Raw genomic sequence first — 20,357 nt, 5'->3', positions numbered from 1 at the left:
CATTCCAGTTATTCTGGGGGTGATGCCTGCACGACCCAGGACAGAAATCAAATGCCGGAGACCCCCCAAACACACAGAATTTCCACTGACGTGGCTTTTCCAGAGCCAGAGCTGTCCTTGCACCTTTATCCCACCCACTCTGGGAATGGAGATGCTGGGAAGTTTTCCATTCGAGCATCTTTCAGGGCAAGGAGTGACTTTCCCGAGCTAATTTCGTAGCTCGTGGAGTGATTTTTTTTTAAAAAATAAGCCCTCAAGAACATCTGTTCRCCCTCCACACCTAAAAATAAAGCCCCACAGGGTGGGTTTTTGGGAGAGAAATGCCTCCCAAGCCACTCAAGTCCCAAATTCTTGAGGAAGAGTCATTTTTTTTTGACTGGTTTCCCCAGCACCTGCTGCTTCCTCTGTCATCAGCACTCAGGAAATCAGCTCAGCTGCAAATCCTCCTCCCAGAGCCACCCTGCTCCCTGTTCCCTTTCCTGCAGGACATCCCATCATTTGGGGCCTGTTCCATATGGAACAGCTCTGGCTTGCAGGAGGTGATTTCCCAGCGAATTCCTCTCGGGATTCTCAATCCCCTAAAGAAGACAGCCGAGCCCTTTTTCAGGGTGCCAAACAATCCTGCAGCAAGAGTTCTGCAAACTCTTCTAGACAAGAGCRTTTTTAAGACATTTTAAGAAACACTCAGCTTTTTGGGGACAGGAAAAAGCAGTTTAAATTAAGCCTGGAAAGAAAAATGAAGATTTTTCCCATCCAGCAGCACCCACCCAGCTGTGAGTGCAGCAGGGACAGAGGGAGCAGCTTTGCTGGCTGCAGGGTGCTTTTGTCACCCATCTCAGAGTGGTGCAACTTCCTCCACCCTGCTCCCTCCTTCCGACCTCAAAACTCACACCCGAGGTGCTGTGCAGCAGCTAAACCACAACTGCAATAATTGGGACAATTATTTAGGCACGGGGACAAAAAGAGGAGGGAAATACGCTCCCAGCCATCCCCAGGAGCTCAAATCCTCCAGCTGGAAGAAGCTGTGTGCATTTAGAAAAAGCCTCCAGCAGCACCCTCAGGGCATGAACAGCGGCTTAATTAACACAGAAGGCAAAGCAAGGCCGGGTTTGGGGAGCTTTGAGGGCGAGCAGAGGCAGGCCCAGCTCTGCAAAAACAGCTCTGCGTGTCCCAGAGCGGGATCAGAGCAGCTGCACCCCCAAAATCCCATCGGAGGGAGGGAGGTGGCCAAACCAGGCTGGTGCTGACTCGCTCAAGGTCACAGCGAGCCAAAAGGATTCCCAACCCTCCATTGCTCGGATCATTCTTCCCCCGAGGAACATCAGGGATTTAATATTCTCTCCACTGCTCGGCACAGAAAGAACAGAGCTCTTGGCTCGCAGCAGAGCTGCTCTGGMTGTGGCAGCAGCTGCAGTTTCCTCCCCAAAGCCCCCTCCCCCTCCAAAAGCAGCCACCAACATCTCTTTTCCAATATTTTAATGAGTCGCTACATCTTACACTCATAATTATAAAAGAATAAGAATCCATAAAAATATTTTCTTTTCATAATACGCACTTAAAATACTCCAGGGCAAGTCGACGTGGTTCATTTAGGTGGGTTTTTTTTTTTGTTTTTTTTTGTTTGTTTTATGTTTTCGTTTTGCCCCTGGCAGAACCCTTGGCTTGAGGGGGGGGATGTGCTCCCCTGAGGTGTGATTGCTCAATCCCCCCTCCCCAGAACTGCAGTTCCTGTTGCTCAGGTAAATAAAAACCAGGAGAGAGCGTTGCTGAGTAGACGGGCAAGGGGGACCAGTCACTGACCCGCAGAGAACTGAAGCACAGCCAATTTCAGTGCACATCGGAAAGCTCAGGGGAGAGGAGGGAGGTCGGGGGGCGGCACAGAGAATGGAGGGAGGGAGGATTTGCATAAATATCATCCATCTTGTGTTGCAAAAACCCAAATGCTGCTGTGAGCTCTGGAGAGAGGCTCTGGCTGTAGCCAGCTGCCAGTGCTACCTTGTTGGCACAACTCTTTGTGTGAGAGCTGCCATGAGAGGAAGGATCAGAGGACGCCGTTACCAGCCCCGGCYGCTTCCTCCACCTGCTCTGCAAATTTAAACTGGAAAAAATAGATACAAAATTTAAAAAAGAAACCAAAAAAACCGAAAAAAACAAACTAGTGTTGCATGCTTCTGTAGAGCTCTCTTCACTTTGCAGGGCTGCAGGACACAGAGCAGCTCCCCAGGTGAGCAGTAGGTAGTTCTCTCTTCCCTCCCGCTCCTGGCTTAAGGCAGCTTCTGATTCGGCTCTTCCATTTCCAACACAGGCACTGAGTTCTTGCAGGTAAAAGTTTGGGAACTGCACAGGTGCAGTGGGAAGGGAAAAGGATTGGGGGGAGAGAGAGAGAGAGAGAGAGATGGACACAAACCTCAGCCTCGGGACACAGACCACTGTCCATTGATTCCCAGGAGAGAGGGAGTAGCAGCAAAAAAAGCGTTGAACAGCCAGGCTGGAGGAGAGGAGGAGGACGAGCAGCCGAGCAGGGGCAGACCTCCAGCTTGGAAAGTGAGAGAAGGTGGCACTGTCCAAAGGGAAGGTGCCCTCCAGCTTTTCCCCCTGGCCTGGGGGGGCCCCCAGCCCGACGTGGGCACTCAGCCCTTTGTGCTGTGGGTTGGACTCTGCTGGGGAGCGGGAGGGCACGGGGCAGGTGAGCTGTCAGTGTCCAGTTTGCAGAGGCTCGTGCTCTCAGAGGTATTCTTGTAGAAAGTGCAGCAGCGTGATTTCGTAGTGCTCTCCTGACTCAGGGCACCGAATACTGTGTCTCTCGTTGGGGTAGATCTGTGCAGGGGCAGACACGGGGCACTTGGTCACTCAGCAGGGACAGAGMTCCCTCCCCTCAGCCCTGTTCCCTCCATCCACGGGGACAAAGAGGTGCCAGGAGAGGTCTGGAGCACAACCCCTCCCTCTCTCTGCCAGCTGGGACAGAAGAGTTCATGAGAAGGAAAGTTCCAGGCCTCAGGGCAGCRGCCCTGCCTGCACATGCCACATCTGGCAGCCGTGGAACAGCCACAGTGCCACCTCCCGGCCTCCTCTCTGAGTCCAGCGTGGTGTTGGTTGTCACCAACTCACAACAGGATGTGGCAGATCTGCCTCCATCTCCTGCTGTCCCCAGAACACCCAGCAGGGAACTTGCTCCAGATTTATGGGACATTCCCACCTCACTGCTGTCCCTCCTACCTGCAGCTGGTAAGGTTTGCCAGCCCGGATTAGCTGCGATACCAGGAAGTTGGTGTGAAAAAAGTGCACATTTTCATCCAAAAAGCCATGGAGGATCAGCAAACGATTTGGCCTGGGCGTGGGGTGAGAGATAAGAAGAGAAACAGGGTGAGAAACCAGATGGAAAACACGATGAGACATCAGAAAAATGCTCTGCAGAGAGTTTGAGCAAAGAGTTGCCAGCTGGACAAGCCAAATCCAAGCAAGAGCAGTGCCAGGACCTCGAGCCCTCCCTGGCAAAAGGGGCTGGGATGCCATGGCCCAGCTGCTGCCGAAGGCAGTGACCAAAAATTCACAAGTTAAACCCCATCAGAACCCTTTGGGATTGAGCAGATGTGGCCCCAGGAGCAGCTCTGGGGCAGGTACTCACTCGTTGGGAAGCTTTTCCACGTGCAGTGCCACCGAGCCAGCCTCGTAGCCCTGCTGGTTGTTCTCGGGGACGTCCATGTAGCGCTCGGTGTAGCCGGTGTCGTAGGCCATCCACACGGTGACAGGGGCACCTGCTATGGCAATCTGTCAAACAGAGAGGTGGCACCACACAGCCTCCATTATCACCTGCTCACTGGGCTCTGTTTTCCTGCAGAGGCAGCAAAAAGCAGGCTCTGGGCTGTTGTGTCACTCAGAGCAGGATTGTCCTTCAGCAATCCCACAGAGAACCCAAATTCCTCCTCCTGCTGTTCCTCTTAGGGTCACAACGGGGCAAATTCCTCCAAATCAGCACTAAAGGCCTCCCCTTTGCAAGGAGGATTTGGGATTTGGCATGGGGAAGTGGCACAGCAATTATCACATTKTGGGGYAGATCAAACCCTCCACCAGGGAAGGAGCCCAWCCCAGAGCCATCCTCCCCCAGGAATGGAGCCAGGAGTGCAAACACCCTCCCACCCACCACAAACCAACCCAAAAGCCAACTCCAGCTGYCAAGAGGAACARAATCTGCGAGGACCAARCATCCCAAAGGTGCCAGCCCCACGTGCAGGCTCACCTTGAAGACGTTGGGTTTACAGATGAGCCCCATGAGGGACAGGAAGCCCCCGTAGGACCAGCCGTGGATGGCCACCCGGCTCAAGTCGATGAACCCGTATTTTTCTGCTACGTAATGTAAACCTTCCACCTGGTCCTCTATCTCCACCTGACCCTAAAAGGCAACCAGGAGGCTCACGTTAGTGGGCTTGATAAATTCAGAAATTTGAGACAGCAACGAGCAACAYTCACACAGGAAAGGAGCAGCCACAACCTTTAGGAAGGACAAATGACCAGAGATTCCCCAGCACAAGGAGAGGACGTTACCATTTGGTTTTTCAGGGCCCCTTCAAATTTGAGGCCTCGCTGGCACGATCCCCTTCCATCAATCACCACCACAGCATAGCCCAGGGATGCCAAGGTGTTCAGCCGCAGGTACTTGATGCCTTTGAAGGAGTTGTTCACCAGTTGCACCTGCACAAGGAGGGAGGAAGAGTTTCAGAGCTCTCCTGTGTCAGTGGAGGATCCTGAGGTGGACAGCAGCCCCTCATYGAGCTGTCAGAGCCACAGAAATCAAACCACACCTGAGGTTTGAAGCAGAGATCAAACACAGGGACAAACTAAAAGAGAGTGGGTTTAGATTAGGTATTAGGAGGAAATTTTTTGTGGTCATGGTGAGGAGGTCATGGCACAGGGAGTGTCCAAGACCAGGTTGGACAGGGATTGAAGCACCCTGGGATAGTGGAAGGTATCCCTGCCATGGTAGGGGTGGCACTGGATGAGCTTTAAGGTCTCTTCATCCCAAACCCTTCCATGATTCCACTCCATTCCATGACCCATGACAGTGCTCATTGCTACCCAAAGGACAAACRCTGATCCATGAGTGACAGAGCTGTGCCTGGGCAGCAGCCCCACCCCAGCAGCTCCCCAGGGATCTTACCTGAGGGCCCCCATACACAAAGAGCACCGTGGGATGTTTCTTGCCAGGCTGCACATCGTGGGGTTTGTAGACCATTCCGTAGAGCTCCACGTCCGACTGCGTGCGGAAGTGGAAAATCTCCGGGGGGACGTAGTCTGGGGGACAGCCTGCAGCAGGAGGGGCACACTGAGATTTTGGAGGGGATTTTGCACTGAGGGACTGCAGCAGCCTCTGCCTCCCACCCCACTGAACMAAACCTGACCCTGCTCAGGGCTCCTCCAACACCAAACCACACCCAAGGTTAGCAAAACCTCTCCCCGGAAAACACCACCTCTCCTGCCTGCACAGGGAAGGAATTCCACAGGAAAACCTCACCAGCTGTGAGTTCTCCAAAAAAGCCCACTGTGCCACAACAGCAAGGTGGGAGAGGGTAAAAAAGGGATGGGGCAAAGTGATTGCAGTTGGGGTTCAGGTGCTGCTGTGAGCTGTACCTAAACCTTGAAAACCCACAGTGCAGAATGGAGTAGCCACTGCATCCCAGGTACTTGTCCCTTCCCTCTTCAGACAAATCAYGAATAAAAAACCACCTGGAAGTGTTCAAGGCCAGGTTGGATGGGGCTTGGAGCAAYCTATGAAAGATGCATGGGMACAGGATGGACTTCAATGTCCCTTTTCACCCAAACCATTGGGTGAGTCCATGGTAAAACCACACCCTTGTGGATGTGTAAACTCTGCACACCCCTGAGCACTGTTTTTGCTCAATGTGTGAAAAACCTCAAAAGCCCACAGTGCATTTCCTGGGCGAGATGACCATGAGAAATACCTCCCCCACAAGATAACATGAGTGAAGGTCCTCAGGCCACTCCCTGCCCATCACTCTTAGCTACTACTGGAAAATTTATCACCGTGAAGGTCCCATGGGCACCTTCTCCAGGACTTACTGGCTGCTTCCATCATGCTGGCCCAAAATTTGGGCTGCTTGTGGAGCGGGTCGTCATCGGAGCCGCTGAGCTTGTAGATGTGCACACAGGGAGGAGTGCTCACGCTGCTGTAGTGGCTGATGAACATGTCAAAGTTCTGGCAGGGCAGAGAGCACAGGAAGGGAATGAGCATTTCCCATGGAAAAGCTCCCACATCTCCAGCAGCACTCAGGATTTGTGATCAACCACCATTTCCTGGTGTTTCCAGTTAGGAAATGGGAATGCAAGAAAYAACAAACCTGGCTCATGGAGCAGCTGTGGGAGAAGCCTGGAGTGGTGAGCCGCATGATTTCCCCAGGAGACTCGTAGCTGACCACGTAGAGGTGGTGTTCCAGTGGGGTGTCCTTCGTGCCTTGGAAATACACCAGCTTGGTGGCCTCATTGACCCAGATCTGTGCCAGGAGAGAGGGCTCAGGGACACACAGGGACAAGCTTTGCTCCTCTGCCAGCCCCAAGTGTCTGTGCCCGGGCAGAGCCAGCTCAGAACACACACAGACCATGACGGGGCTGCTCAGGGCAGGGGAATGAGGGACAGAGAACACACAGAGCACTGGGAGAACTGCAGACAGCACAGTCCCTCAGCCTTTTYTTTAATGACTCAAAGCATTTGCTTATTAATGAGCACAAAAAAATGGACTTTGATCCCCATTAGATGAGATCTTAAAGAACCACAGAATGATTTAGGTTCAAAAAACCCTCCGAGATCAAGGGCTCCAGCCATGAAYCCAGTGTTCAGCACTAACCCACGTCCCTGTGTGCCACATCCACACCCTTCTGAACATTTCCAGGGATGGTGACTCCCCACCTCCAACCTGAACCTTCCCTGGTGCAATGTGAGGSTGTTTTCTCTGCTCCTTGTTCCCTGGGAGAAGAGCTTGACCCTCACCTGGCCACAGCCAAAGCCTGGCTGGATTCTGAGGGTACAAATGCCTTTTTTCCAGCCATCAAGGCAAAAATTCCCATTTGTGGGAGGATCAGTCTAACAGCTCTCAGCACCAAACTTTAAGACACATTAAAATAGGTTTTCACTGTCCAGATAAAGCTGTTTCTAAAAACCACCCAGTCAGGCAGGAAAAGAGAAGACAGCTTTTAAATCCTGCATTGATCCAGCGACAGTAACTGAACTGTTTTTCCACCTTACAGTTTCCAAATTCTATTTCTGGCTAACCCACAGTTTGAAGACCCCTGTGAACAGCAAAAGGGAAAAACATATCCAATTCAATTGGCCAGGAAAACCAGGCAGAGCCCTGTGGAGCAACAAATGCATCAAAATAATTGCTGCTAACACAATTTTAGCCATAACACATGCAGGGAAGAGCTGTGGCCAAAATCAACAGCATGTACAGTGAGAATCCACATGGGGAGGGACAGCAGGTTAATTGCAGATTGAGGAAAAGCAGCAGAAACCAAAAGCTTGGAGCTGTTGGTCTTTCAAAAAGCGRGAAGTGAAAATCCAGATTAATTGGAAATGAACAGACAAGGTCTTTATTTTGACAGAAATCACCTGGGAGTGTTAAAGATCAGACTYGGAGTTAATTCCTGAAGCAAAAAAATGAAACTAGGTTTCTACAAGATTAATAAAAATTCATTTCTGGCTGTTCTGCAACTGACAACAGCTACGTTTTCTCCATATTCTAAATTGCTTTATATTCCCCAGCTGCCTTCTTCCTAAAGGCTCTGCTGAGGGATCAGCTGGAGACCAAGAGTTCACTCCGAGTGCCAGGACACATTTCCACACTGCAAGAACTCATTGGAGTTAAAATGCCTCAGCAAAGGCAGCAATCCCCAGCTTCTCCACAAAATGGTTCTTTGCTGCTCTTAAACCTCAAACTTGTGTCCTTTTTTATGGCCTGACCCACTCCTGGGATTTACCTAAGGAGCAATCCGTGGTCTGATTAAGAAGGCAATCAGATCCGTGTGCACTGGCCTACAGCACTTCTGGGGAAAGCAGAGGCAGCAATAAAAACAGCAACAAAATGAAGCTTTAAGCAGTTCTAGCAGGTCCCAGGCGTAAGAGAGGACTCAGGCCAGGACTGGGGGCAGACAGTGAAGAGCTGAAACACTGCAAGAGAATAAAAATAACCCYTACCTTGGATCCGTGCCTCGCCAGCACCTCCCATTCCCCACCAGTCAGGGCRATCTCCTCCTTGATGGGACATTTGAAATCATCTGCAAGAAAGACCATGAGAATAAATCACTGCCCTCCCTCAAGGACAGCACAGGGAGCTCCCAGGGCTGCAGGTTTTACCCTCACTGTGGACATAGGGCTGCACCCAGTCGTGGCTGCCTGGCTTTAGGATCGCTGTCACCCTGTACAGGTGACAAAACCCCGTTTTGCACTCGTTGGCTCGGATAAAGCAGAGCTCTTCCTCCTCCCCCTCCGGCTGGATGAAAGGATAGAAGATGTCGTGAACCTGCCAGGCAAGATGAGAAACCTCTGAGTGATTTGCTTTATCAACCCCCTGAATTAACACCAAATTTAGGGACTGAATAGCAAAGCTGCTGGAGCRAGGACAAAACCGGACACCCAATCAACCCAGCCCGGAGCCTCTTACATTTATCCACACATCAGTGGTTTCTTCATAGATCACAAATGGCTGGACATTTTCTGGCACAGTTTTGGCAAATTCAGCACGTTGCTCTTCATTTTCTGGGACTGGAATAAAGAGTGCTGGAGGCAAAAGGACTAGCTGGAGCCGCTGCTGAGGTCTGTCTAGGAACATAGCCCAGGCACTGGGGAAAGAAGTTGGAGGTGAATGTCAGCACCACAGAAAAGAGGTCCCTTTCCAAAACTCAGAACATGCATCCCTTTCTTCCCCCCACTGGCAGAAGGGATTTGGGCATCTGAATGCAAAGCTTTTCTCATTGCTGCTGCTTTCTAATCCCCTGGAAGCTGTGCCAACACTCCTGTACTGCCAGACAGCTCTGGTATTTCACAGGGGTATCGCTCCGAYGAGATGTCTGACAGATTTGCCAGCGCCTGCTCCAAGGGAGCACTGCTGACAGAGCCATGTCTCCAGGATGGATCTCTTCCTTGGACACCCCTCCATCCATCAGAAGTGTTGTTTGTGCTCCAGCTCTCGAAATTCCCCTCCAAAAGCTCCTTGTGCTCTGACTGGGAGAGGCCGTCACACACCCACCCCAAGGAGGATTTGGGAATGATGTGGGAACTGTGCTGGGGACTTGGCATGGGGAAGTGGCACAGCAATTATCACATTGTGGGGCGGATCAAACCCTCCACCGGGGAAGGAGCCCATCCCAGAGCCATCCTTGCCCAGCCCCATCCACGGATGAGCTGCAGCAGGACACAGGAATGGAGCCAGGAGTGCAAATATCCTCCTGTCCACCACAAAAAAAAAAACCCCAAAAGCCAACTCCAGCTGCCATGGGGGTGGGTTTTTTTCACTCCTAGCTTTGCTCCCCTGCAAGGAGAGTCTCTGGGAGTGGTGCTGCACTGCAGGCTCTCAGTGTGACAGATGGTGAAGCACAGCCACCCCAAGGCCTGYGAGAGCATCCAGGGAAGTTCCATCATTACAGGCAGGTTTGAAAAGAGCCAGCTCTCTCTCCCCCAGCACTGCAGGATTTCAGGAACTGAGATATTCAGCACATTTAGATAAGCTCTGGTGCAGAACATCACAATCACCTCCGGGATTACCTGCTGGAAAGCTCTCTAAATTTCCTTTCCAGAGCAGAAAATTAATGACGAGTTACAGAATGCCACCTTCAAAGGCAGCCAAGTCACCTTAACTTGATCTGCACACACACCAGTTAACAGCCAAGCAAGTTTGGGAGGGGAAAAGATTAAGAACTTTCAAATTTCAATCAGATAGGGGTGAATTCTGTAACTCTTCAGGCAAGACTGTGAATCCCATTTGGAGCAATAGCCAGTCCCAGAGCGATCCTTTCTCTTGGACACGCTGCATGAAGGACGTGGCACTGCAGATCCTGTGATTCAGGCTTTGATCACAAACTGTGCCAATGAACAAAGATAAAACTGCCTCCAGAACACCCCCATTTTCAGCAGGAAGCACACTGTACCTGTGTTAAACTCCAAAGAATTCCCYAGGACTGCCCACTTAGTGTATCAATGTCATTTAACTCTGTGGTTGTGACAAACCCCACTYTGCTCTGCTTCATTCCTACTTTTAGGATCTTCCAGCACGGAAAAAACCCAAATATTCCTGTGCCATTTCCAGCACTCAGGGCTTTAAAACCAGGTCACAAACACGACATAAGCTCCCCTACAACCAGAGGAATCCTCAGGAAAATTATTTTGGGAGGAAAATGAACTTACAATTTGCCATCCCGGGTCCACCCRGCACGGGCAATGTACTCCACGGTGGGAAACAAGGCAGAGAAGGGTTGCACCAGCTCTTTGTCCTGAGCACACACAATCTGCAGCAAAACCAAGGTCCAGCATCAAATCAGAGCAGCAGAGCTCCTCACCTTCTCCCAGGCAAGCTCAGGGAGATGGAAGAGCTTTTTTTAGGAAGTTTAGCTATGGGCATCAGCAAGGGTCAGGCCAGGAGAAGCAAGCCTGGCTACAAAGAGCAGGAAGAGAAGGGAGAAAGAAGCTTCAAAGGAAAATGATTTGGGCATTCAGCCATGGGAAAGGACACAGRCAGGGACTGAAGCCCAGGATCAGACCTGGCTCCAGCCCTCCTGCTCTGCCACCAGGCTAACCCCACTCCCCCTTCCCTCACGTTCCCAGCTGAAACTCCCCCAGAACGATTCTTTTAAGCATTTTCAAGTCTATCTGCTTCTTGGATAAACAGATTAGAGAACCAGGTGTTATAAGAGGATAGAAAACCCAGACTAACACTATTCAGGATTTCTTTGTGACCTTGTTTYAATTTTAGGGAGCTTCAGAAACTGAAGAAACTGTGCAATGTCCCYTTCTGAGTTATCACTTACCTTACCCTTGCTGTCTGTTTTAAATTCTGCCAGCTTCAAYGTAATCTTGGGGTTTTTGCTGCCTGCAGAGGAGTGAAAAAACACCAAGATGATCAAGYTGAACCTTCTGCAGTTACACAAAATCCAGCTTTTAAAGGAGAATTGCYCCTGGCCCTACTGAAACAGCTCTGTGTGAATTTACAAATATCAAATGTGCATGTGAGCAAACAGCAGAGTCATTCTGGGAATGGGAACAGTTTGCTTTGCCTTCCCTTGCTGGCTGTGCATGTTCTCAGGAGGGAGAGGAGAGATGGGATTCAGAATRTATCCCACAATACACCAGCAGATGTATTTCACTTCCTCAGCAATCCTTTCATTTAGGTTTGGGATTAAAAGTCCAGCCTTTCTTGCAGCAGATTTTGGGATYGGAAAGTCAATTARGTCTCAACATTTACAGCCAATTTCYACATCCTAGTAAGTGYTGAGATTAATGAGGCAAAGTTTACAGCCCCAATTCCACTGCTGATTCCAGCAGGAGGCCAGAGCTGCCTCAGCAGCCCCACGTGTTTCACTCACCTGTCCTGGGGTACCGATAGGAATCTGTTTTTCTCTCCTCCAAGGCAGGTGAAGGAACGTGAATTATYTCCACCTCTGACTCATCCACTTCCTCATACAAGATCCGCAGCGTTTTCAAATCCTCTGAACCTGGCACAGAGAGCAGGAATGTTTGCAGCAGCATTTTCCTGCTGTTTCTGGCTCACCTGGAGCACTGGTACAGAGGGAACACCTGTACAGCCCCAGCTCTAGGAGCCACCTGCAAACCCTCCAAGCACAACCACAATTCCCTCAGTGCTTTGTTCCTTCAGGTTATCTCCTCAGGAACAGCCCAAACCCAACCCAAAGGGAAATCATGCYCAGCACATCATTCCTAGCAGGAGGCAGCAGTCAGAGACAGCATTTGRTGAGCAGAACAGCAACTGACCTTCTGTGGAAGCTGTGGGACACCACCAATAGCCCGTGAACCGATCAAACTCCTCCTGAATGACAAAAGTGGCTACACCAGCAGACTTGGGGTCATCCAGAACATTGGATAAGCCTGGAGAGGAACAAAGACGAGACAGCATTTGCATTTTGCATTTACATCTCCTTGCAAAATGCTGACCCGAAAAGACAAACGCACTTGTAAGAAACAAGCCATGAAAAATAAATCGTGAAAAATAAGCCATGAAAAATAAGCCATGAAAAAAAAAAAGCCATGAAAAAAAAAGCCATGAAAAATAAGCCATGAATGTGGGTGCTGCATGCAGGCAAGATTCCTCAACAGGAATTTCCTTTTGGAGCTGGGAAAAGCCCCATTACCTTTATGGCAGTATGTCATCCGCCTCTCCTCGCCCGTCTCGATGTTTGCCACCCACAGGTCGTTGTTGTTAATGAAGGAGAAGAAGGCTGGGTCAGCAGGGCAGATTTTGGGATCCATCCGTGGCCCCGTGCACTGAGTTTTGATCTCCAGAGGTTTCATTGGAGATACCTGCAGCAAGAGACACACACAGAGCTTGGTACCACAGCAGCTCCCAGGGAAAAATCCTGAATCAGAGAGTACAACCCATGGGATGATGGCAGATGTGGCCCTGACAGCACACAGGAGAAACCACCATAACCAAAGAGATGGAGATGTGGAAGATGTGGCCCTGTTAGAGCAGGTCCAAAGTAGCCACGGAGCTGCTCCAAGGGCTGGAGCACCTCTGGAGCCCAGCTGGGAGAGCTGAGGGGGCTCACTTGGAGAGGAAAAAGATCTGGGAAGACCTGAGARCTCCTTCCAGTGCCTAAAGGGGCTCCAGGAGAACCTTCTGTGAAGATGGTGAGACCCTGGCATAGGGTGCCCAGAGCAGCTGTGGCTGCCCCACCCCTGGAAATGCCCAAGGCTGGGTTGGACGGGGCTTGGAGCACCCTGGGACAGTGAGAGGTGTCCCTGTGATTCCATGTGCAGCTACCTCCAATCCAAATTGAGTACATTTGAGGTGATACCCATTAAAATCCCTGGTGRACTCACCATGAAACCGTTCTTGCCCCCATCTCGACAGTGGAAGAGGCTGTTGCTGGCCTGGAAGAGGAACAGGCCACTGTCACTGTGAAAATCATACGATGTGATCCCAAAGACACCGAGTCGCTTGCGTTCCCTCAAGAGCTCCTCCTCTCTGGAATACATCCCGTGGTGAGGGGTTGCCTGGAATTGAAGGAAAGGAACATCTGAAAGAACCTGCAAGGAGAGAAACTTTCACAGGAGTGCTCTGAGCCTTTTACAACAGCCCAGCCCAAACAGGCAGCACTGGCAGGGCACAGGTCCCTAATTCCTGTACTCCAGGCTGCAGGTGCAGGGTCCAGGAGGTCTAAACCCACCACACCTCCCCCTAAAATTTCCCTCCACAGGAGGGATGAGCTGTGCATCTCTCAGGTCTCCAGTTGGCACTTCAGCATGAACTGAGAAGAGCTGCGCTTGCYCTGCTTATGCAAATCAGATGTAACCAATTAACTTAATGACGTTATCTGCAGCCTTCACAAACAGTTTCCATGTCAGACACTGCAAACAAAAGTTCTTCCGGGATCTTGAATTACCCTGGCAAGAACTCACAGCCCAAATGGGGTCAAGACAGATAAATTCTGTTCTACCAGGAACTTTCTCWGTAGGGCAGAAAGACCAACACCCTCCAATGCTGTCAGTGACAAAGGACATGAAGATAATGAAACCAGGRAGGGGAAAATTCCCTCTCTTTCTGTTCACTCACAAATGTAAGGCACRGGCAGCAATTTAAACTCAACTTTCCCAGCTTTTTCAAAGCAGTAAAGATGCCAGACACCACGCAGCCATCCCCACAGCATCACCCAGTTGCCCCAAGCAACCCAGGCTTTTCCCACTCTGGCTCACCTGAAAGTGATCCAGCATCTGTTTCCAGGACAAGAGCAGCAAGGCCTCCTTCCGTACCTTTTTGGGAATCTCTGAGTAAAGGAGGGAATTCTCTCTGCTACCATATGGCATTCCTATCAGGAGGACAAAAGCATCATCCCACTTAAGATGAGTTAGCCAGGACAAAGAGGCCCACGAGAAAATTCAAACAGAAATCTGGTACTAAGAGGTGACCCAGAGTCCTTTACCCATGTTCCTTCCCAAGCAGCTTCCAGATCAATCCCAGAATAACATCAAATCCCAGAATAACATCTAAATCACTTGGACATTCATTTGTTTGGAATTTTCCCTAAGCACAATTTAACACTAACCAACCTCTCCAGATTGTATAAGGTCCAACTTTCCCCTCTGTGCCCCAGATCCACTCCAAGAGCACCACTCCCTGAATGAGTGACTCAATGTTACTCTCCACATTTCTCATCCAGGGATTTGCTACAGGGACCTGGTTCAGGCCGAGGCAGCAGCTTGCAAAGGGGGAAGGAAAAGCTTGGAAGCTCCAGAGAGCCCATTCAGATGTGAAACAGTATCCTACAGAGTCAAAAGACCTTGTCATTTTACATAAGCCTTTGCCTGTGGTTATCAAATGAGCTCCTGGCCTTCATCCAACTTCCAAAACAACCATCAAATATCCTGACACACRATTTCAACAGTTTCCACAAAAACAAAGACCACGAACTTGCCCTCTACTTATGCTGTAGAGACTCTTTGGATCAGAAATTCATGCAGGGCTATGTGCCCTGATACTGCCTAGTCTGCACATGTTCTGGGCAGAACAGAGAGATTTCTGAGCTGGCTGACCCAGCAGTACAGCTACTTCAAATTAAAACTGAAATATTAATAAGTGCTCGGGAAGCAGAGCAATATGTGAGGATCTAATCCTCAGAGAGACAGGAACACCAAAGTGCTGAGCATGTGGTGTTTAACATAAGCAGCATCTGCCACGATATAACATAAAACTCTGTGGGGATGGCCCAGGAATGATTGAGGATGGCCAAACAGGAAAAACTGCAGGGAGGAACAAATGACTCTGGACACACATATCTGACACTCAGGCAACTGTGACCTGGATTTCCCTTCCCCTTATGKTAAAACTTTCTCCAATGACCTCAGGCTGACTACAATCAATTGGCATTTACAAGGAAAATACTGCCTTCCTCCCCAAAAGACAGTTTACTTTGCTTCCAAGTGAAGTACTGAATCCTACAGCAAAGTTCATCAGGAGTTTCCATCTACTCCTGAGCCTCCTTTAAACACTTCAAAATGTTATTTTGTGCTGGGGCAGTAACAGTTTAACACTGAGTTAAACACTTATGAACTCACAGGKTGCCCAGAGAAGCTGTGGCTGCCCCATCCCTGGGAGTGTCCATTCTTACGGCAAAAGAGCCAATATTTAAATCAGCATTTACCCTTCATTAGGGACATATGAGAAGAGGTACCCTGGGATTACCTGGYTGATACTGATCTTAACTGAGGGATTAATCTGCTCTAAGCCCTGTCCAATTCTTTAAGGAAGGAAACACCAAAAAGGCACTCGTGTATCCTCATTCCTGGTTCTGGCTCCTGGAACAGTCACACCCTGGCAGAACACCAACCACACAGTAGCTGATTTGGTTGCCATTTCATATAGCAGAACATTAAGAAAAATTAAAATTAGCCACTTAGTTCTTTAGTCATTTAGATCAAAACCAGTATCAAAGTGAACTTGAAATACATTCATCTTTAAATCAAGCCTCACTGCTCAGACTTGACAAGAAAAATAAGCCAGCTATGGATAGTGCCCTTCAGAGCAGCACTTGTGTCCCAAGAATTTATGGGARCTACACAAATCAAGTCACTGGCACACAGGAGCTGCTTAATGACAAAAGAAATCAGTCCCTCAAACCCAGTGATCTACACTCAAACCCCAGAAAAAGAAGGAAGAACAGCAGGGTCACTTCAGGGCAGCAGTCACTGCACAGAGCTGCACATCAGGCAATTTTTTTACTGGCCCAGTAATGATCAGCTCATGCCCCAAAGCACAACAAACTCTTTTATAGTCTATAAAGCTTCCCATGTTACCAGCCACAAAATTATCCAGTTACTAAAATCCAACAACTCYRTCACTAATTACRYTGTGGYTCCAAGTGTAAMGAGGGACCTGCACAACATGGAATTCTGCTTTCAGTCCCACTGCAACAAAAGGGATATTTCCCTGCAAATGCCAGGAACAGCTCATTCCCAAATCAATTTTATTCCCTGCTCTTGAAAGCATCCTACCTTCACAACACTTAATAAAGCAGGAGACACCACCACCCTACCATTAATATGTTGCAACATATAATCAGTCATTACCGACAGCAAATTTCTTGGAAAGTCAATCTGGTTAATGAAGCAAGTAAATCCCATTTCTCCCAAGCTACAGAGGCACGAGAGAGTCCTGATATGAGGAACATCCCATCCCCTGTGTGACACAGGACACAGAAGTGCTGGTGGCCAACACTTCCCCTTGTCACAGCTGATCCCTGATCTGGGAGAGGGAAGTCCCTGCTTGGTCCCAGGCTTTGTGGAAGATCCCACAAGCCTCGAGCCATGTTACCCAATCTCAGTTCCCCCATCCCATAAAGGGAGATCCCCCTCTAATCCCTTCCCTTGCCTGCTGAGTTTGGAAGAGCCCCACATTCCCCCTGGATGCTGGCACAAGGCTTACCCAGGTAATAGAGGCGGTGAGAGTGCGGGCTGGACTCCTCTGTTTTCCGGACAAACTGGAAATCATGGGGAGCTTTGTTCACTATCATGCCCGAGTACTTCCTGCTGCTGTGAATAATGTCACGCAGCCCATCCCAAGAATGCTTTTGCACCTGGAATTGGGAAGGCACATCCTCCATCTCGACCACTTCGGAGCTGTCCGAGAGCGTGTCCACTGCAGTCATCCTCGCTTCCCCTTCAGAACTGGGCAAAAAACTGAGGGAGGAGTGGAGGGAGAGAATTAAAGCCTTAAAATCGAGCAGGGGCTCCTCAAACTACAGATCCTATGATTCTCTGCACTCAAGGATTACATTTTGAACATATTGAAAGGAAAATCCACCTCCCATCCCATATAGAATCCTGTAAATGAAAATATTAACCTCAGCAAACTCCCTCTCCCAGGGCATGCTCTAGGGAGAAGCTGTTAAAGGAAGCACAAGCAGCTTGACTCAAAGGAAAACCACTCCAGGAATTCGGATGGATATGCCATCAAAGTTATGACCTATCATAAAAGCACATAAACTTCTGCCCTGTGAGAGCACAAAGTCCCCATCCTATTCCAAAGGAAAACCTGCCCATCACTTGGGGAGAGAGGTTTAACCCCAAGCACAGCAACTCACTTACCTGGGGAGATTTTGAGGTCAGGAATGAAGCAGGAGAGATGGGAAAAGAGGAAGAGAAAGTGCAATTGATTTGCAAAGAGAGAGGAGGCAGCAGGACCAGASCCTGGCTGTGTCCTGAGAAAGGTGGCACACATTCCTCAGAGATTTCTGAATGATCAGGTGTGGAGGGAGAGGACAAGAACCGCCTCCACATTAACACAAATGTTAATTTGAGGTGAGGTGAACCCACAGACTTGCCCAAGGTCAGTGATGTCATCCACTGCAAAGCAGGAATGAGCTGAGGACTAGGGAAACCAGTTTCTGACACCCCACTTGAGGAGCAGGATGTCCCTCCAAGAGGACATTTAAGTGGTTCTGGAGGTACCTGAAAGAACGTTACAGAGAATTTCCAAAGAACTGGACAAAATGAACCTGGAGAAATTTTGCTCCACAGAGACAGAATCAGCCTTGCACAAGGGCTGAAAATGTAACATCTCCTCAGACTCATAAGTCCCTAAATTGTACAAAATGTGCCAATAGTAACATAGGAACAAGCTCCCAAAATAATTCTGTAGGTACTCCTGGTACCTACTGCCCAGCAGTAAATCCACAGCTTGAAAATGGACAAAGAGGAGTATCTTCCAATCAAAGGCAGGCAGGAAGCCCAAGTGAAACCACAAAAGAGAACATGATGGGATGTTCTAAGACTGTGAGTGTGTCTGTGGCCTCTGCCTGCATCCAGGGTTTCGATTGCAGCAGCTAAAATCACATCTGAAGGCAGAAGTTGCCTGTCAGAAACACATGACAGGAAGACCTTGAAAATCCATAAAATGAGTGCAATTCTCCCAAYCCAATCCCACTGCAGGCCAACTCAGCCAGTTAAATACTCTGACTTTGGCTCTCAAAGCCTGGCCCTGGGGTTACTCTCACCCAGATGATGAATCCATCTCACTCAGCCAGGTTTACTCACAAGGAAAAGTTTAACATTTAAAACCAGTCCTTGATACTGGTACCTGTCCCCACCTAGAGCCTCTTCCAAACTACGCTGCCATGATTTTATCACATGAACAGCACAGTTCTAAGCTTGGTGCTGTTCTCATCCTGGTGATTTGGACACTATAATAGAGTGGGGAAGTGGGATAAGCGAAGCAGCCACCACACAGAGTGAGGTGGAAGCGTTGGGAATTACCACTGGCACTGCTGGAGCCTGGTAGAGTCACAAAATCGCAGAATGATTTGAACTGGAAGTGACCTTAGAGATCATCTAATTCCAAACCTCTGCCATGGACAGAAATACTTTCCAGTAGAAAGGAAAAAAAATCCTAAAACTTAGGTGCTGGCACGATAGAGAGTAAAAGAAATTCACTCCAACCATCTCTGGAAAAAGGCACAGCCAATATTTGGCAACACCACAAACGGAAGTAAACATATACACAGAGTAATTTAGARTGGATTTTGGGATTACATTACTCAAACATGAGTTGGCTCAAGACAAGTTATTAACCACGTTAAGAGAGGCAGAAACAGCACACCCAAGATCTACACCTTGCTGGAGAATCCCTGTCCCTTCCACCCCACGCTGAGGCAGGGACTGAGATGACTCAGAGCTGTTGCAGGAACGTTGCTCCCTCCACTCCCAAAATYGTGGAGCTGCCCCTTGGAGGTTTTTTAATGCCATTTGTGCCCTGTCAGGTGAGGTGGCTGAGCCACCAAGCCCTCCTTCAGGGGGAGGTGTTAGTCTGGAGGGGACAACAAGCACAGGTGGGAAATCAGCACCAGGAAAAGACTGTAAAGTTCTTTTGGAATTGGAAGTGAGTGAAACAAGTTATCRTCCTGAGTCACTTCCTGACTCACAGATCCTGACACAGAGCTCCCTGGGCAGGACTGTAGAGCTGGGATTTCTCAGAACCCTCACTCCAGAGGTGATTGCTGCTCTGTCCCAGCTCCAGAGATGATTGCTGCTCTGTCCCACAGCACACAGATGCCCCAGGAGGGCCCTGCACGTACCTTCTCCAACTTCCTGCAGTCTCGTTTTCCAGACGAACCCTCTTTATCTTCTGCATTAACTACTCAGAGAGCTGGGCAGGACAGGAAACTGGGGAGGAAGAGGGGAGAAAGGAGATTTCACACAACTGCTAGATAAAAGCATCTTCCACAGGTCACATTTCCAGCTGAGCGGTGAGGCACAAATAAATCCTTGGGTTTCATTCTAAATCCTTGGGTTTCATTCCTTGGTCCAAATCTGTTCTGTCAGCACAGGCTGGATATAAACAGCCCTGATAAATCTGAGAGACACCTTCCCCTGAACAATGGGGCTCACTGAACCCTGTGGTCTGCCTCTTTCTTCCTCAGAAAACTCTTAAAATCTGAGAATCTTTGTTACTGAACCTTTCTGTCATCCCCTTYCCAAAATCCTGAAATTCCTGCAAGTATCAGGTACTAAAAACTGAATAAAACAGAGGTTTGGTCCATACAAATAGAGAGAARAGCCAAACAAAGGACACACCATAAGGAGCCAGCCAGAGGGTCACAGTCCCACCTGGGACATAAAAAMCACATTTATCTTCCAAGCCTGACTGCTGCTTCCTTGTGCCTCAGCCTGCTGCTGTGAGGAACCCTGGCTCCCCACACCAATCTGCTTTTCAGGAGCAGAAGAAAGTGCTTCACTGCCATCCTCTCTCCCCAGATCTTAAGCTCAGAATCACAGACACCCTCAACTGTCTTTTGTTGAGGCTCTTGCTCGCCCCAAACAGCCAAAAACGCATTCACAGGGGACCAGGAGAGACAAAGCATCACAASGAAACTCCTCAGCTGCAGAGGAGAGCAGAGAGGGAGGAAGCAGYAGCCTCCAGTAATTTAAGAGCAGGTTTTGATGCAGGCACCAAGGGCAGCAGGAGGGATGCTCAGGAATGCTGAGTAACCTGGTCTGATCTCCCAGCTGACCCTGCCTTGAGCAGGGGTTGSACCAGAGACTTCCCCAAGTCCGGCCAGGCTCGGCTGTTCTGTGATTTTAATGATTCTGAGGAACATCTTAACCCTCACTGCACCCAGCCCAGATCACA

General features: G+C 49.4%; 1 protein-coding gene across 7 annotated transcripts; it reads right to left on the bottom strand.

Annotated features, from left to right (window-relative positions):
* Positions 1 to 1,624: 1,624 nt before the first annotated feature.
* Positions 1,625 to 19,422, bottom strand: DPP9 (dipeptidyl peptidase 9). Of its 7 annotated transcripts, XM_057386108.1 has the most exons (21): positions 19,303 to 19,421; positions 16,807 to 16,909; positions 16,656 to 16,710; positions 13,931 to 14,043; positions 13,058 to 13,264; positions 12,367 to 12,535; positions 11,990 to 12,103; positions 11,584 to 11,712; positions 11,029 to 11,090; positions 10,409 to 10,509; positions 8,670 to 8,847; positions 8,363 to 8,528; positions 8,204 to 8,283; positions 6,354 to 6,506; positions 6,076 to 6,211; positions 5,156 to 5,301; positions 4,543 to 4,689; positions 4,238 to 4,390; positions 3,626 to 3,768; positions 3,217 to 3,328; positions 1,625 to 2,817 (listed from the first exon to the last, which is right to left on the bottom strand). In XM_057386108.1, the coding sequence occupies exons 1-21, from the start codon at positions 19,356 to 19,358 to the stop codon at positions 2,725 to 2,727; spliced, it is 2,616 nt and encodes an 871-aa protein (XP_057242091.1). In that variant the 5' UTR covers positions 19,359 to 19,421; the 3' UTR covers positions 1,625 to 2,724. The 7 variants fall into 7 exon arrangements, with proteins under 7 accessions (XP_057242091.1, XP_057242086.1, XP_057242087.1 ...); XM_057386103.1 differs by having other exon boundaries at positions 16,656 to 16,909; XM_057386104.1 differs by having other exon boundaries at positions 8,369 to 8,528; positions 16,656 to 16,909.
* Positions 19,423 to 20,357: the final 935 nt, after the last annotated feature.

Source organism: Malurus melanocephalus, unplaced genomic scaffold, assembly GCF_030028575.1.
Source record: "Malurus melanocephalus ecotype Western Australia unplaced genomic scaffold, MMel_1.1 scaffold_916, whole genome shotgun sequence".
NCBI classification, from domain to species: Eukaryota; Metazoa; Chordata; class Aves; order Passeriformes; family Maluridae; genus Malurus; species Malurus melanocephalus.
Note: the sequence above shows the minus strand (reverse complement) of the source record. Positions and strands in the feature narration are given on the sequence as shown.